The sequence below is a fragment of the Botrytis byssoidea genome (assembly GCF_014898295.1).
Source record: "Botrytis byssoidea strain MUCL 94 chromosome Unknown BBYS_022, whole genome shotgun sequence".
Classification (NCBI taxonomy): domain Eukaryota; kingdom Fungi; phylum Ascomycota; class Leotiomycetes; order Helotiales; family Sclerotiniaceae; genus Botrytis; species Botrytis byssoidea.
Window position 1 is genome coordinate 239,907 of NW_024065863.1, and position 17,427 is coordinate 257,333.

At 41.7% G+C, this 17,427-nt stretch overlaps 4 protein-coding genes across 4 annotated transcripts; 2 read left to right on the plus strand and 2 right to left on the minus strand.

The window, feature by feature from the left end:
- Positions 1–5,119: 5,119 nt before the first annotated feature.
- On the minus strand, positions 5,120–6,458 carry EAE97_009459 (uncharacterized protein; the record flags this gene model as incomplete). The annotated part of the gene is made up of 4 exons (XM_038879974.1): positions 5,120–5,544; positions 5,597–5,667; positions 5,734–6,236; positions 6,288–6,458. The coding sequence occupies 4 exons, from the start codon at positions 6,456–6,458 to the stop codon at positions 5,120–5,122; spliced, it is 1,170 nt and encodes a 389-aa protein (XP_038729085.1).
- A 663-nt stretch (positions 6,459–7,121) lies between these two features.
- EAE97_009460 (uncharacterized protein) lies at positions 7,122–8,887 on the plus strand. The gene is made up of 3 exons (XM_038879975.1): positions 7,122–7,641; positions 7,733–7,842; positions 7,897–8,887. Exons 2-3 carry the CDS (start codon positions 7,776–7,778, stop codon positions 8,697–8,699), a joined length of 870 nt encoding a protein of 289 aa, XP_038729086.1. The 5' UTR covers positions 7,122–7,641; positions 7,733–7,775; the 3' UTR covers positions 8,700–8,887.
- Positions 8,888–9,050: 163 nt separating this feature from the next.
- EAE97_009461 (uncharacterized protein) lies at positions 9,051–10,043 on the minus strand (the record flags this gene model as incomplete). The annotated part of the gene is made up of 1 exon (XM_038879976.1): positions 9,051–10,043. One exon carries the CDS (start codon positions 10,041–10,043, stop codon positions 9,051–9,053), a length of 993 nt encoding a protein of 330 aa, XP_038729087.1.
- A 3,401-nt stretch (positions 10,044–13,444) lies between these two features.
- EAE97_009462 (uncharacterized protein) lies at positions 13,445–16,033 on the plus strand (the record flags this gene model as incomplete). The annotated part of the gene is made up of 1 exon (XM_038879977.1): positions 13,445–16,033. One exon carries the CDS (start codon positions 13,445–13,447, stop codon positions 16,031–16,033), a length of 2,589 nt encoding a protein of 862 aa, XP_038729088.1.
- Between the last annotated feature and the right edge of the window lie 1,394 nt (positions 16,034–17,427).

The following is a 17,427-nucleotide window of genomic DNA, read 5'->3' on the forward strand; positions in this document are numbered from 1 at the left end:
TCAGGAGCAAGAAGAAACGCGACGTACTCGTTTACATGAAGAAATAGATATGTAAAGGGCATCCATTGATCTGTTGTAAATGAATTCATCATTTGATTTTCAACTCTAACTAAGTCTACACACAGATAGAAGATCATCGCCCAACGAGAGATATGAATAGATAAATACATACACATAGATAGGATATAGAAGTAAATTTCTGTGATTCAAAGACATTGTAAGATCTTACATAAACTTCTCGCGCCTATCAAATCAGAGCCCCCATGTTATTTTCCCATGGACTTTCTTTCAAAATGCGATTTTGTGAGGTCAATAAATTTTTGCTGAAGGTGGGTAGATAGATAGATAGATACCTAGGTAGTTATGAAACGAATTCAATTTTAGAATTTTGTTTTAGGATTGAATGTGTTTGTGAGTGAGTGGGTGAGTAGGTAGTTGTTGTTACATTTGAAAGAGTTTGTTAGTTATTATTATAACGTGGTTTATCATCGAGTGGACCATATCATCGAGTGGGCCACTTCAAAATACACCAAAATTAAGGCTTTTTGAATATTCGTATTTTAATAACTAATCATTATTTTAGAAAAAGAAAAAAAGATTAAATAATAATAAAAGATTAGTTTTCTAAAAATCTAGTTTTTATATAAATATTTTCATTTTATATTAAAAAAAGTGAAAATTGTCACGATTTTCGTTACAAAAAAATATTCCTAATAATAATTCTTATATTAATTTGAATTTCTAATAAATGATGAGATTTTTGTAGTATTTATATAGTTAAATTTCATAGTTTTAATTTTTAAAAAATTCTATCAATAAATAAAGAAAGTGCATGGTTATATATAGACGAATTTTGTATGTAAAAATGATGGCCCACATGATGATAAATCACGTTATTGATTTTTGAATGTTTTGATGGGTCTGTTTTATACATAAGTAATTGGAAATTTGGATATACACATGTAAGTAGATAGGAAGAGTACTACTATCAAATGATAGAGCTTGAAATCGAAAAAATCATTATAAGCTGATAATTCGAAATATTCAACATTTATAAATAAGATAGATGTTTTTAACAGAGTTGGAGAAGAAAGCTTAAGAAACTAAACGTAGAATAGATGTGGAGTAGCTTCGGCATTTCAAACAGAATACCCGATGTTACACAACCCCAAAAAACCATCAAATTTCCAAAACAGATAGCAAACGACCGACCACCTACCTCAATTCCAGAATGGAAGAGCCAGAAAAAATTGGCAAAAGATTAGATAGTTGAGGTTGACCTCAACTCGCAGAATGCGGCTTCTGTGGATCGAACACAGTGCCTCCAGATTAATGAACTGAAGTGTACTTCAGTCTGGCGCTCTCCCAAGTGAGCTAAAGCCGCTTGAGTGTGTTTGTTTGATAAGAGATGCGCCTTTATCTTCAACTATATTTTATATTTTGGCCTACAGTATTTTCATGTGAGTGGGAAAAACGGGCTCCGGAATCTGATTTTGATTGTGGGTCAAATTAGCATCGCATTTGATTCTGCTTCAAAAATCACTTTTTGAGGACCAGATTATAAGCAGTGAGATTATTCAAATATTAATTTTGTGAGTAGGCATATAAATCACTATTATTTAAAATCAACACCAAATTTCGAGATTAAGATTAAGCTGAAGAGTTTCTCTTTGGGGGGGGGGGGTTCTCATATTTTTGTAGGTTATATCACTTTGAATCTCAAAGCCAAGTGAAAGGTTTTCAAGCTCCTCAATTTCACTTCGATCTTTCTCATTCATTGAATGTTATTTCACTGCAGAACTTGGTACTAGAATAGAGTAAACTGTTGACTTTCGAATGATATTATTTTTGTTCAATTCTGAGCAGAAAAAGTGATTTTTATCAGACTTTCGAATTTAACGTATAGAACTCCTTCATTCAAGATTGATAGATAAGCGAATAGCTTCATTTCCTTCAAATTTTGAATCAACATTCGAGTTATAATCTGGTGGTCAGATGTAACACCCTCAATCATTATGGTGATCATCAGATTGGCTTTTTAAAAAATGATTCATGATTTCAGTATCAAAGCAAAATCCATACACCTGCTTAGATTTTGTGCATTGCTCATCAGGCCAGCCAATTCGTGAGCTCACAGACAGATTAGGATTTCGTGTAAGATGGTCGTCAAACGGGCTCCAAAGCACTCAAATAGAATTATAAATTGAAAATACTCATGCCTCGATATCTTATATTTAAATCAATCGATATCGAACAATACTATAGATAACTCCTATGACTGATCGAAAGCTTCTAAAACTATTCATCTCGTCTTAATGATTGTTCGATTTGATATCAAATATTGTTCAAAGAGTGTTATTTTTGGATGTCTCGTTTTTTCGGTCTTACTAAAGGATGCAGGTTGAGCTTTTATGACAGCGAAAGGGGTTGTCGGATCTGCGTGTTTTAATGTTATCATTGATGAGTCGGAATTGCAACTCACTTACAAATAATATCAACTGATTGAAAATATCAAGCAAAAGTTCAGCGTTAATTCATTTCAGCTTTACAAAAAGTAATAGCTGTGAAGACTTTTCAAAGGGACTTAAATCCAGTTATTTATCTTGCTTACGTAGAGGGGGGAGTTTCTTATGAAGTTCATAGAGATTTATATATATTCCTCCCAGTCGCGATGTGGTAGATTATCAGACTACAATACCTTTGATAGTTGTAGCAAGATGACTTCTACACTTTTGAATGTTACATGACTGTTTGAAACCCAGACTATGACTTTTTTCACCTTGTGCCTTACATTTAGTCTTTTTTGATGACTTGTTCACGATTAGTTAAACGACAATGCCGGCATCCCATTATGTACTACAATCAATACGCGATGAGCAAAGCGATACAAATCGGTTTGACTATGTAAGCGAATTCAAATTATATCGCCTGTTCGCCTTTCTAACATCTCTCTGTGTGGAATGGATTCTCAAATCGAAGGGATGGATGGTTTGTATTTTCTGGTATTTGCAGGATGACGATCTAATGGTTGACGACGGACGTTTGAAAGCTTGAAAGAAACAGTATAAGTACGACTAGAGATTTCATTAGCCCGCCGTTGCACCAACTTGAGGTGAAACTCCAAGCTTCGACAAAACAACTACTGCATGTCAAAGGGGTTTGCACCTGCAGAAGTGTTAATTACTGATCCACAGGCTTATACCCCATCTTCCGAATATTGGGCCTTTCATTACTTTGTCACTGATCGTCACCTGGCTCAAGATATGACGAGGCTGTCCGGTTTGACACCACATTTTCAATAAACTATGTCAGCCAACAGCATCTTGCTTGGAGATCAGATTAGATTGAGTGTATTTATAATGCAAACAACCCATTGTATACTTGGCTGCATATTCAACCTCTACTCCGTTGGCTCGTACGTCCGTCCACCGTATAGTTCATGCATGCAGAAAAATATCGCAGGCCAAACGGAGTGCCATAATGACAGTGTAGGCTATGAAAAGAGTGTACCTTGCTCCTCGACACCCTCATTTAATCTACCACTGTGTCTTGCCATGTTGCTCCATCAATAGAACCGCTAGACCGTTTATATTCACCATATTTCCCCATTCAAGATCAAAATGCTCGAGGCAAGTGTACTCATTGAGGACGCAAATGGGTAGCGGCGGACCTCCCGAGATTCGGTTCGACTTGCTTCCCGAGGCTCGGTCCATATACGAGCGCTTCAGCAGCTGACTTGCATATTGTATTCTACAAGATTCCGGTACCCTTTCTTTGATACTTCTTAATCCGACGAAATCGGCCCCTATGCCTATATAGACTATCCTTAGTTTTTCCACGTACCTTTACAACCACGGTATGGGAACGGATGGGTCGTAAGCGTGGCCGAGCATTCTTCGGATTATGATTATGAATTCCTCTCAGTTTTCAAATACTGTAGAATTTCATGTGCCATGCTTCACATATCTTCGTCTTCCTCATACCTCGTTCGGATTTTTACACTCTCAAAGTTGTATCGACTCTTCCTCTTTGCGAGATAAGTGCCCTCCGTGGGCATTTCTCAGTGGTTTCTCATCTCCATTCTGCTTCCTTTCCCCGTCAGCATCGTATTTTAGGGCACATACACCTACCTCACTTTCAGTTCCTATACTGAATCCCTCTGCCTACCAGATAGTAACCCGACATCACCTTTTTTGTAGTCGAAGAAATGCACTCTCGTCTCAATCATCCTCCCAATCGTTGACCCACCTTTCTCCACCACGCAGAAAGAGCATACGCCGTTATCTGGCCGACGATTAGGGTCCGGTTCTATATCCTTACACGTGCGAGAATCCACGCACAGGCCATGCTCATCTGGTCACCGTCGCCGCGGCAGGAATTCGAATTGGCACAAAGCTGGCCGAATTTGACAAAAAGGTTCGGGATGGTGAATAATGATGGTTTAAGATACATAAGATGGCGGGGTTTTCAATGTTGATCCGAACGTTGCTTGTCAGATGGGCGGAGTGCTCCATCTATATATCACATTTCGAAAAGATTTATGAAAAGGCCAGCTTATAGAGCAAAGGTGTGGGATCAACTCTGGTGGTTCTTTGGTATTTGTGTTATTTCAATTCTTGTTTCGGGTAACAATTTCTTCACGGCGATTAAATGTAAGGCTTAACTCTACCCACATATCCACTCTGTATTGAATCGCCAACAGTATTTTCAATGCCGTAAGGCTCCATAAACTAATCGGTAGACACAGGTTTTGCCACTGATGGAAACCTGCCAATCTAATTTTGTTACCTTATACTTGAATGAATTTATGGCCCCTCGAATAGCACTTGCTCTATGGTCCACAGTTTTAAGGTTTGTCAATGGATTTGCCATAAGTTATAACCTTTCGCTAATCTTGAGTATGGCTAGCCCCACTTGTGTATTTATGAAGATTTTAGGAAAACATGGCAACAGATACGATAAATCCTTTTAACATGATGAAAGCCGTCAATATTTCTTTAATCATACAATGCAGTAAGTGTCTAACTTTTTGCAACCAAAAGATCCCCAGCCATATGCGCCTTGATGACCCGGGTATAAATAACAAGATAGAAGAATGAGAGATGAAATTTCCCTTAGTCTAACACGAAGATCCATCATGGGCCAACTCCCTGACAGATTCAGACTGGTTGTGCTTCGGCGACTTAGACAGCTCTACTTGATAAGTATAATCTGCGCGAATTCCCTCGCGAGTATCTAGGTCCGGGTTGTGATCGGAATCTCCATCGTGCAATCTACTCCAATCTCCATCTCCGTGTGCGTGCACCGTTGCGAATGTCGTACCGGTGTCGGTAGGATTGCGAAAGACTCGACCTTTGGTATTGTGCCGGGCACTTATCGGTGCGCTACCAAAAGTGACAAGATCTTTTGGGCCATCTGGTTCAGATGCTGATTTTTTTGCGGCGCTGTTGCGCATGAAAAAGCGACCGACTGTAGGGATCGAGCTTGCTACACAACCAATGGCTGTTTCTATGTTGGATAGGAGAACGATGAAACCGGTATAGTCTGGAGATTTATAAGCATTATCGCCATTAAAGAACTTTTCTGAATAACTTACAGAGCAGATTGTCTGTGGGAGTGCGATAGTGTTCAATGTACGGTGCTCGAATCATTGTCGATATTGAAGCACTAATTGAAAAATCTGGTCAGTTACACTGAAAGCTTAGGTAATGATGATTTGAGGAATTGTCTTACACAGAAGCGAATGACAAAAGCAAGCCCACTTGTATCTTCCTTCCCAATGGCATCTGCGTCCTATACAGCATTACACCAGGGAATACTGCGCAAGCCAAATCTGTGACAATGGTACAAGCTGTCGACGTATAGCTCAATGCGATCATTGTTCCCATGCCCGAACACGTCCCTTTTCCTTCTGTTACCAACGACGTATCCCAGTTTGCAGACACAGGTCTACATAGAAGCAGAATTCCAATTAGAGTCACCAAGAATGTAGCGATTGTGAGGCCGAGCAAACTCAAAACGAAGAACCGGTACATCTTGTGCGCGCTAGCTATACGCAAGAGAGTCACACAAATCGAGCTTTTGATGACTGCCAGACCTACAACATATAGCATCATCCATAGCATGAGGTACTTTGTGCCTTGTACTGAGAAGAAGGCATTTAGCCTGCTATTATGTGAACCAAGGCCAACTCGAGTACCATGACAAGCCAAAGCGACATCGACGATGTAAACGATCTAGCAAAAGTTAGTTTCAAGTTGAGAATTGAAGAGCTAGAGTGACTTTACCAGTCCGAGGACTATCAATTTATCGTCCCAGCCGAATGCATTGTCATTAATTCTGACATATGTCCTTACTGCTACAGTAATCGTCGAAATACAAAGGCAGACAAGAGACACTACGAAGATTGCCAAAGGAAGACCTTCGAGGGGAAGTATTGTAGCATCGACGTCAGCCATCTGCGCGTCGAGTTGATTCTGGTTCAAAAAGTAGCGCGATGTGTGTTTGTGAAGAATTCTATCATCATATCTGGAGACAACGACATGATGTATTTCTTCATACACTATAGTCTGAGGAAGTCTATATTATGAACAGGGATCCGATGCATAGACGTCTTCCCCAGGGTTCCGGAAACAAGATATTCTATACACCATCCACTGATCTTCCTCGTTTATTCCGAATCTGGGACTCGTACACTTGCTTCCGAGAGGACGAGCCTTTTCGTGGGATTCCAGAGTTTTCGTTTTCTATCATAGCACGTAAATTTTGATTCCAGTCGGTAGTACTTAGTTAAATGATCCCTCTTTCCGCCCCTTTCATATTTGGCCCCACATTATCCACTACAAAATGAGTGGAGCGGATCGTGGTGGAGTGGAATGACTACACCTTGACCAATCCTGAATGTCCAAAAGCCTTGTAGAGAACTGCTCTAAGAAATTTGACAGGGCTCGTTCCACTTTTTAGCAGTCGTCGTAAAACAACTAACTTCCTAATTGGGCTAGTGTAGGGATCTTAGTGGACTGATTTTGATGGATTAGGCCTGTGATTTTACAATATTACCGGGTATTGAAACTCTAAGATGAGCCTTAGAATACCCGTTTGTCACTAACGAACTTTAATAGAGGTATATTTTTCATATTATACATGAACTGAAGGTTCCAGATGACAGAACCGCGGCACAATCGTTGATTCGCTAATGACGACGACGTATTCATTTCGATTAATAGGCTTGGCAACTGCTTCGTTGCAGAATTTTAACTTAAATTTTTCTGAGGATTTTTCTAAGTCTTACCGACTAGATAGTTTCCAGATGAAAAGGTTTATTTTCGATAGAGTTTGTGGACGTAATGGTCAAAACCCCGGCTAATCGACAGGTTGACATGCTCTGTACGGTGTACCATCTGTACAATGCAAGATCTTATATATCAAACTCCAACAGTCACCTCCAATGACCCCACAGTGAAGAGAGATTTTGCCCAGGAGGCTTTGGGCTTTTCCTTCCCCGGGCGGAGACGATTCCCAAAATCTCACGAATCCAGCGTGGGATTGATTAAATTTGCCATTCATTGCCTCTTCACTAATCTTTTGCTCCACCGTCATGTGTCATGGGCATGTTACCCATAGTATGGGTCCTATACATTGGTATGCAAACGTGGGGGGTTGATAGTCTCTTCTTTCCTTCCTCCCGTCACTTGCTCTGGAAAATTAACGTTTTACGATTTGCCCGCACTAGATTCTGAGTACCCAAGATATTTTTTAGTGATCCAATATTCAATATGGCTTCCAACAACACCGGTCGAGTGCATGAGGGCAAGGTTGCGATTGTGACAGGTTCAGCACGAAGTAATGATTAGTAAATGACTCGTTTACCAGTGTCCTAGCTAACCTTGTTTTCAGGCATTGGTGCTGGTATTGCTAGAAACCTCGCATCTAAGGGTGCCAACATCCTAATCAGCTATCTAACCGAAGGATCTGACAGCTCTGCTGCTGAGCTCGCAGAAGAGCTTACTAAGAAACATGGAGTTGTTGCCGTGCCATGTCGATCTGACATCTCTACACCTGAAGGCTGTGCAGCCATCATTGAGGCCTGTAACTCAAAGATGCCTCCAAATGCCAAAACCAACAAGCTACAAATTGACATCTTGATCAACTGTGCTGCTATTATGATTGGCATTGGTCCTCTCGAATCAGTTACGCACGCGGATTTTATCAAGTCGTACGAGACCAACGTGCTAGCTCCTATTTTGCTTACAGGAGCATGCAAGCCATACCTACCAACAGATCGATCTGGAAGAATTGTGAACGTCTCCAGTATCGGACAAAAGGTCGGCACCCCATACTTGACGCTTTACAATGGAACGAAGGGTGCACTTGAGGCTATGACAAGAACTTGGTCAAGAGAATTGGCTGAGAATGCTACCGTCAACACTATCAACCCTGGTTCGGTACTCACAGATATGTTCCGTCAATGTAGCGATGATGTGCTTGCAGCTCAAGCACAATGGAGTCCGTTGATCCCATTGTCAGGTGTACGTGAGTGGGATACCGAAGAAGTCAAGGCAGTTGGTAAGAAATGGGGTGGTCGTCCAGCATATGTCGAAGAAATCGCTGGCGTTGTCGGTATGGTTTGTAGTCCAGAGAGTGCATGGATGACTGGTAGTGTTGTCAGCGCCAACGGTGGTCAATGTTTCAGCACTTAAATGTTTAGTATCGTGTAAATGTCAACTTTATCCAGAATACATATTAATTCGTGTTGGCCAAAACGTTAGCGTTGAGTAATTACTAAATAACAGACAAGCTGGTCTTGAAATTCGACTGGATTTCATATACCTGAGCTAACCGCGATCTTGAATGTTGTACCTTTAAGAGCACCTTGCCTGGTTTTAATTTATACACCTAGTTCTCAATCCTAATCTATAGAATGTATCCAAATATTCTATCTTTATTTTTTTTGCCATGGCCTTTGTCCGACCTCCTACCTCTTCTTCTATGTATACACCATCCACAAAAGTTTCATCTCTAAAAGAAACTTTAAGCCAGATCATCCTCTTCTAAATCAGAATCTCACTCTTGCCTCTATCCTTGACGCCAGTATCGATCCCACCTTTGGCCCCCAGCTCCCTCATAATCCACTCATATGCTGCCCACTGTGCTGCATTCACAATGAAAGCCCTCAAGCTACATACACCTAATCCCCTGAAAAACACGCCCATGCCTTCATTGCGATATGCTAGTCTTGCTATTTCTAAGGCTCCTCTGGGCTTATATGGTGGGGATCCGATAATAAGGGGTGTGGCTTCTGAAACCAATGTAGCAGAGAGAATTTGAGCTTGTAGTCTTGTTTTCACAACGTCAAGTGGGAAAACACTAGCCCATGTAACCACACCTGCTACGCCACCGCAGAGGAGAATCTTAATTGCTCCGTCCCTAGAACTGGTAGTAGCAACCTCCATTCCTGGCGATGACGAGAGGACATAAGAAGAGTAGAGACGCGAAGATAGTTCATAGCTCCAAAAATAAAACCCATAACCTATACTATCTCTCAACGCGGTAACTACACCTCCGAAATACAGACCTCGAATACCGGTCGTAGATAAAATAGAGCGAGCTATCGCCAGGGAAGAGACAGGAGGGCTAGAGAGCTGAGCGCGACACTTTATCAATTCTGTTGGGGTAGAAACAATAGAGGAGCAGAGACCACCAATAGTACCTGCAAGAAAGGTCGAGAATAGGGGTACGGATTCCGGGTTGTTGGGGGTGTAAGTAGGGTGGAGGAACGATAGTGTTCTGTTATAGGTTACAAAAAGAAGGGCGTTGAGAGCACCGGTTGAGAGAATAGGCGCGGCAGTTCCACGTATAAGGGAGCTCAGGGTTGGGAAAGCGGTAGTAGGCGAAGTAGAAGTGAGCAGGGCGAGAATCGGAGAAAGACCATTGACACGTGACGAACTTGAAGCTTGGAGACGGACCTTGAGAAGATCGAGAGGATTGCCGATTATAATACTGATGGCACCACTAATGTAACCAGCCCAGAAATCAGCGGACATTGTCCGATCTGTGCGGATGATAAAGGGGTATTGGCAATTGTCTTTATCGTGGGATCATGTCTCGGATCAACGGATGTTGTGTCGATTGAAATCTGGGCGGTAAGTAGCCAATAGGGTGTAGATTGGTTCCCGCTCTGAAACAATGAGCACTTTCTTTGAAAGCCGTGTGTGACTTGCTTCACTATATATACAGTAAACAACTGTACTGTTTCCTTCGCTCAATTCCAGCTTTGTCTATGATAGAAAGCTAGCTATGATAGTTGGCGCTAAGCAAAAGAGACGCCTTTGTACTTCAAAATAAGATATCCACCAGTACTGATTTAGACTCTTAATAATGTGAATCCATTCGCTCGTTTTTGCTGGGACCCGAGAGGTTCAGAGAAAGAATCGGGAATATAAGTTGGCGGGGTATATTTCTTGGCGAAGCATCAACCTTAGCTTTCTGGAACGGAATAATGTTTTTCCGGCCCAATTCAAACAAACCGAAATCAAGGGATCCATCAGTACCATAGAGCATGGCTAGAGTATCCACCCAAGAGACTCTACTCGATACACAATGACAATCAACTGAATACTGCTAAGCTTCCTATAATGTATGATTCTAATAGATTAAAATGAACAGGGTAGCAATTCAGGGGCTGGCGTCTTATGTCCCATTTGGGAACTGGAGGTCCTTGCTTCACAAGAATTGCAACCCTATCACGAGGGTCGACAGGGCTCTTTTCAGTGTTCACACAGTGACACACACAGAGAGGTCCACAAATTTAGACGACACCGACAGATACCTAGAATGACTTCGCACTAAATCTTGGACATAAGGTAATAAATACAGTAATGCTTGGAACCAACCCCTTCTCCCCTATGAGTTTCAAAATCTTGCTTTGGAAATCTGAAAGCCGTATGCAACGTCAACATGAGGCATGGTAATTACATGAATTCCATATTTTCATCGTCACTCGTCCAGGTTTAATCTCAAGAGGAACTAACCTTGACCAACATTAGCTCGGCGATGTCACTATACAAATATAGACAGCCAAGAAGCATTCCATGCTACAGTAAACAGAAGATTCCTTCTTGGGGCAGGCATATCACACCCTGTCGGTGGCACAGAGAGGGCGGTCCGGAGAAGTTATGGTGACTCAGTTCAAAGTTCAAACCCAGTCAAATATTGCAAACCTCAAACAAAAACTATAGTATTGATTCAAACCCCTAAAAGACATAGAAAGACTGTAACCCCCCCCCCCCCCCCCCCAAAAAAAGATTCATGTTGGTAGAAGAGTCAGACATGAGGATCGTCAGGAGAATCGATGATCTCTGGGACATGTGGCTGAGGGCTTTGGGGAGTCGAGAGGCATGTGGCACACAGGGGACGGTTTTGCTACAAATTATAGAAAACAGGGGGAAAGAAGAAGTACGTACATAGGTCATGGGATGGTACACCTTTACAGGCTGTTAATGACTGAAACCATGTGACTTCTCGATTTGGACTGACTATACTTCCGCTGCATATTTAGCACACCGGTTCTGAGCTCCAGATCCAGCGAGTACTTTATTCGCAGATCTTATAGGCTTTGCTTCGTACAAATTGTATCATCGCCTTCCACTATATGACCATGAAACTCGAGTTATTTGGTGCAATCGTGGTTCGAGAGTGGCAGCCAAGTTGCACCGCATATTGGCGATCATTTGAAAACTTGCATTGAGTTGTAGTACAATTTCACAACATTTGAACCCCAAGGGAGTTCGCGGAAGAGGTGCCATTCAAATATAATGTGACCGTGGGAGCCATAAAATACACCTACAGATATCATACACGTTATTTTGTACGCTGTCGCTCATTTTACAGCTTACCAGGCATACCTGTAGATTCAACCCGTCCCCCTTACAGTATCTTCACTTGCAGCCCATTCCAAAATAAGTGTACTTACTGTGGACATTACTACAAAAGCTAACTGTTGATTAGGTACTCTATAAGAGCGATCTCTGCTCGTGCGGGTATGGAGCTTTCTTCTTGCCGTGGCACTGTGGCGTCTCTGAGCAAGAAATGAGCAAAGATATTGAAGAGATGGAGGGTTTACAGACTGGCCAGAACTCATGTCGAATCAAAATAAGCTGCGTCAATAGTTATTATCGCGGCGAATGTTCTCCATGCCACTTCAAATTTGTGTGAAACAAGTTTGCATACGCGAAAGTTACTGAAACCTGATGGAAAGTCAATTTTGATGGAGGGTTGCGCCCCTGCATCACAGAAGTGAAGTGAGATAAAAACTTGAAATAGAATAGCTTTTCTAGGCTGGATCTTCTAGCCAAAGACTTTGATAACGTGGAGAGACATCTATATAGTCTTATGGTAACAACAGCTATTGGGGCATTGATCCATACTTCAAATATAGAATGGAAGCTTGTTTTGAACAATAAGTCTGGACTTCAGACAGAGATTGCGCAGAAGCTCGAGCAACGTACGAAAGAAGCGGGTCAGTTTCTGGGTGAGTCGCTCACTTTGATAGATTTGACAATGCACAATTTGCAAGAAAAACGATTACATTGTCTTGAAAAAATGTAAGGTTATTTAATCAATTGTCCTAATAACAGTTGTAAATTATTGGTATCAACGGCTGCACAGAGCACTCAAGTACTCTCACACTAACCGCCGCGTAAGATTACGATTGTAATTTCAAGCCTTTCGTGGCTCATAACTACGAATTCTGCAAACAATGTGAAGGTGACCAGGATATTCTTCAAACACTGGATTGTGAACGATATTGGTATGCGGGCATGTGCTGGCTTTCAACTAATGGTACTCATTCAACCGCTGCTCTTCAATGATGGATGCACCTACATCAATATCTACCAGAGATAAACTTTCAAACAGCAAAACAGCTATCCATGATGGATACAAGTTGAAGTACTTCCGGAATAAGTACGAAACTTTTCAAGGTAATGAATGCAAAGCTAGATAAAGAAAAGCAAAGGGTTTGAAAGGGGCAAGGCAGAAGCATAAGTGGTGACTGTTGAAGGGACACTAGTGATATCCTTGACCATGCGGGAAGTAATCATAAATGTTGAGCTTTCATGAAACGTAATTTTGCAATTGTCAAAGATAACCTGTAACGGAAGTCAAGATGGTCGTGGATTCAGCACAGCAAATGAAAATCGAAAGGATGATACGGAAGGAACTAACAGTATCAGTGCTGTGTTTAGGTACAGTCACGTGCTTTCGCGAAGTTTAGACGCGTTTAACATCAACCCTCTCTCTCCATTGCCACGCCACATGAAGATATTTGATAACATCAAATTGCAGATCCCCGGCCACAAGTTGATTAAAAGAAGAACGATTTTGGGTGTTTAGAATTGTCATAGTAGCGTGTTCAAGATATAGGGCCTGTTTGCTCGACGACACAATGATAACGCCACCGAGTGAAAACGATACTGTTGACGCGCAAACAGAGGCGCGAACTCCAATTCCTCTCGCGGGAAAAAAGACGATTGGACTTGCAGGCACTCCTCAATCAAAGGATCGGCTCAAACAACCTTTTCATATTACATCGGGCGAAGATAAGGAGAACGCTCCTCCTTCGACACAGAGAGGACGATTATATGGTGGAACTCCTCAATCCGTCGACAAATTAGTAAAACCATTCCGATGTCCTGGTTCAGCGACAATAACTCGAGCCTCCTTAAAGCCCGCTCGAAAGCGGCGAAAGGTTGATTATGGAGGTGCAGATGGCGAAGCGGAAGATGGGGATAAACCTTGGACAAATGAGGATCGATTAGCTCTTGCGAATAGAGAATCGAATAAGTTTCCTGTTTTCCAAGTTAAGGATAAGGATACTATGTTTAGGAAACGATTTTCGGTACCATTGATAAATAAAGATGGGGGAGGATATAATCCTAATCGACCGCCGCCAACACTTGGACTGAGACAGGGAGCGGTGTTTGTTGCGAAACCTTTACATGACCCTAGTGGCGAGTTTGCGATTGTTCTCTATGACCCTACGATTGATGAGAAGCCAAGGAGTATAGAACAAGCTAAGAAAGAGGAAGAAGATGCCAAGAATGAGACTGAGAAGAAGGACGGTGAATCCGAGAAACCGGTACTGAAGCTGGACGCCCCATTGGCACATAAAAGTCTTGCGGAAATACTAGGAATCAAAAAGGTTGTGGAAGGCGAACGGCCCAAGGTTCCGGTTGTGATAGATCCTCGACTCGCGAAAGTTCTGCGACCTCACCAAATTGAAGGTGTCAAGTTCATGTACAGATGCGTTACTGGTATGGTGGACGATAGAGCGAATGGATGTATCATGGCAGACGAGATGGGCCTGGGGAAAACACTTCAATGCATTACTCTTATGTGGACCATGTTGAAGCAATCTACTGATGCTGGGAAGCCTACTATCAATAAGGCGATTATTGCATGTCCGTCGAGTTTAGTCAAGAATTGGGCAAATGAATTGGTCAAGTGGCTAGGTCCGGATGCCATTCAACCATTCGCAATCGATGGCAAAGCTTCGAAGGAGGAGCTTATCCAGCAATTACGCCAATGGGCTATAGCTAGTGGTCGATCCATTACACGACCTGTCATCATTGTTTCTTATGAGACTTTACGACTTTATGTTGATGAGCTAAAGCATACTCAAATTGGACTGATGTTATGTGATGAGGGTCATCGTTTGAAGAACGGAGACAGTCAGACATTCGTGGCATTGAATAGTCTCAATGTTACAAGGAGAGTTATTCTATCTGGAACGCCAATTCAGAATGATTTAACAGAATATTTCTCCTTGGTCAGCTTTGCAAACCCAGGTCTTTTGGGCACTCGAATGGAATTCCGTAAGAAATATGAATTGCCAATTCAACGTGGTCGAGATGCAGCTGGTAGCGATAAAGATCGACAAAAGGGAGACGAATGCATTAAAGAACTTCTCAACGTCGTCAACAAATTTATTATTCGCCGAACAAACGATATTCTTTCTAAATATTTACCTGTCAAATATGAGCACGTCGTCTTCTGTGGTCTCGCACCCTTTCAACTCGATCTATACAATCATTTCATCACTAGCCCAGACATTAAAGCTCTTCTGAGAGGAAAAGGAAGCCAGCCTCTCAAAGCTATCGGCATGCTCAAGAAACTCTGCAATCATCCTGACCTTTTAAATCTTTCGGAAGATCTTCCGGGCTGTGAACAATACTGGCCCGAAGACTACGTTCCAAAAGATGGTCGTGGTCGCGATCGTGATATCAAACCTTGGTATTCAGGAAAAATGCAAGTTCTCGACCGCATGCTCGCACGAATCCGTCAGGATACCAACGATAAAATCGTCCTAATCTCCAATTACACACAAACCCTCGACATGTTTGATAAACTATGTCGAAGCCGCGGCTACGGATCTTTACGTCTCGACGGTACCATGAATGTAACGAAGCGTCAAAAGCTAGTTGACAAATTCAATGATCCGAATGGCCAAGAATTCGTCTTTTTGCTAAGTAGTAAAGCCGGAGGATGTGGCCTCAATCTCATCGGAGCCAATCGACTTGTCCTTTTCGATCCCGATTGGAACCCAGCTGCTGATCAACAAGCTCTCGCTAGAGTATGGCGTGATGGTCAAAAGAAAGATTGTTTCGTATATCGCTTCATCGCCACTGGTACCATCGAGGAAAAGATCTTCCAACGTCAATCCCACAAGCAATCGCTTTCATCCTGTGTTGTCGATTCTGCGGAAGATGTCGAGAGGCATTTCAGTCTAGATTCTTTGAGGGAATTGTTTCAATACAGGAAAGACACAACGAGTGATACTCATGATACTTTCAAATGTAAGCGTTGCAAGCCGGATGGAAAACAGTTCTTGAAGGCCCAAGCGATGATGTATGGTGATACCAGTACATGGAATCATTTTGTTAATGCAGGGTTGGGCACAATACAGGATCTGTTGTTAAGACAGGAGTGTGGAGACGAGGATGTTAGTGCGGTATTTCAGTACATAAGTCATTAGGAGAAGGAAGTTGAGTGTAGAGGGAGATGGTACTGGAACGGATGCCGGCGTGGTTTTTGATGTGGATTGGAGCACTTTTTTGTTATCCTTAATTTTGTGTGGGAATTCGACGACAAAATCGGACGAAGAGAATTAAGGCCATTTGTAGTATTTCCTCAAGCGGGCGTTTTGGTATGATAATGATAGACAGAAGCGATTATGGTACATAGAACAGTTTATATGATTTTGATTTTCGATTCTCTTCGCCTCCTAGATACTGGCTGCTTCATTTTTCATTGATACATTTTATACAGACTAAAATAAGTGTCAGAAGTTAAGAGTCAAACGCCCTCTGATGTTGCACCTACTTGGATACCTAACCTTATATTAACCTAGTCAAACACCCCTCATCATACATACCATCAAATCAGAAACAAATTCCCCTCGCACACCTGAGGATCATCAAGTCCTCAATCATCGAGATTGACATCAGCATTAGGAAACCCTCCAAACCTCAGCACAACCTCATACTCCCTAAAAATACAAATAAATAAATAACACAATCCCATACTCCTCACATCAAAAGTTTCAGATCCGCTACCTCCCAAATTATAACCGCATGAACAATAAGAACCTACATATCAGATAACTACTATGCAACTTAAAAACACTCACCGATTGATTCTATTCCCTACAAATCCTAGTTTCTCCTCATCCTCCTCCTCCTGCACCTCCTCTCTACTCCTCCCACAACCCCACCCTCAAATCACAAAGTTCAACTCATAAAAACAACCATATCACTTCTCACTACTAACTTCTTCAGAAAATCCAATTACTTACTAGATAGATATGTAGATAGATACTTACCCATTGAAAATTTAGCCCCCATCACAATTCATCACTTCACATAAGTAGAAACAATGATTACACCATTGCTCACATCAATACTACCATTAAAATTACCACTACCACTACTACTATCAAAAAGATACATAGGTACATGCTACGCCACCACACATTCATAAATAATTCCATACCTACATAATGCATAATACATACCCCTCATCTTTCATCTTCCTTTCCTCTCACGAGTACAAATACAAGATACAAAATACAATCCCACGCTATCAACATATCTTTGTTTATTATTGTCTAGTGCACAGCCATCATATCATCTTCTTCAAACTCAAACTCGACCTCCTAGCCAATTTTTTAACTGCCTAAACCTCCTAATTTACATGTACACACACACACACACACACATACATACATACATAAAGAACACACCCCATCTCCATATCTCAGCTCCTCCAAACAATACTTCCCAAAATACACAGCGAAATACATGTTGTGTAACTCCGTGGCGTGCGTATAAAATCATGAGCAAGTTATTTACTGTCGTAACACATACCACA

Coding starts and splice junctions, on each gene's coding strand:
- EAE97_009460 (XM_038879975.1), top strand. CDS start 7,776: ATGGCTTCCAACAACACCGGTCGAGTGCATGAGGGCAAGGTTGCGATT. Junction 7,843..7,896: donor TGTGACAGGTTCAGCACGAA/GTAATGATTAGT, acceptor CCTTGTTTTCAG/GCATTGGTGCTGGTATTGCT.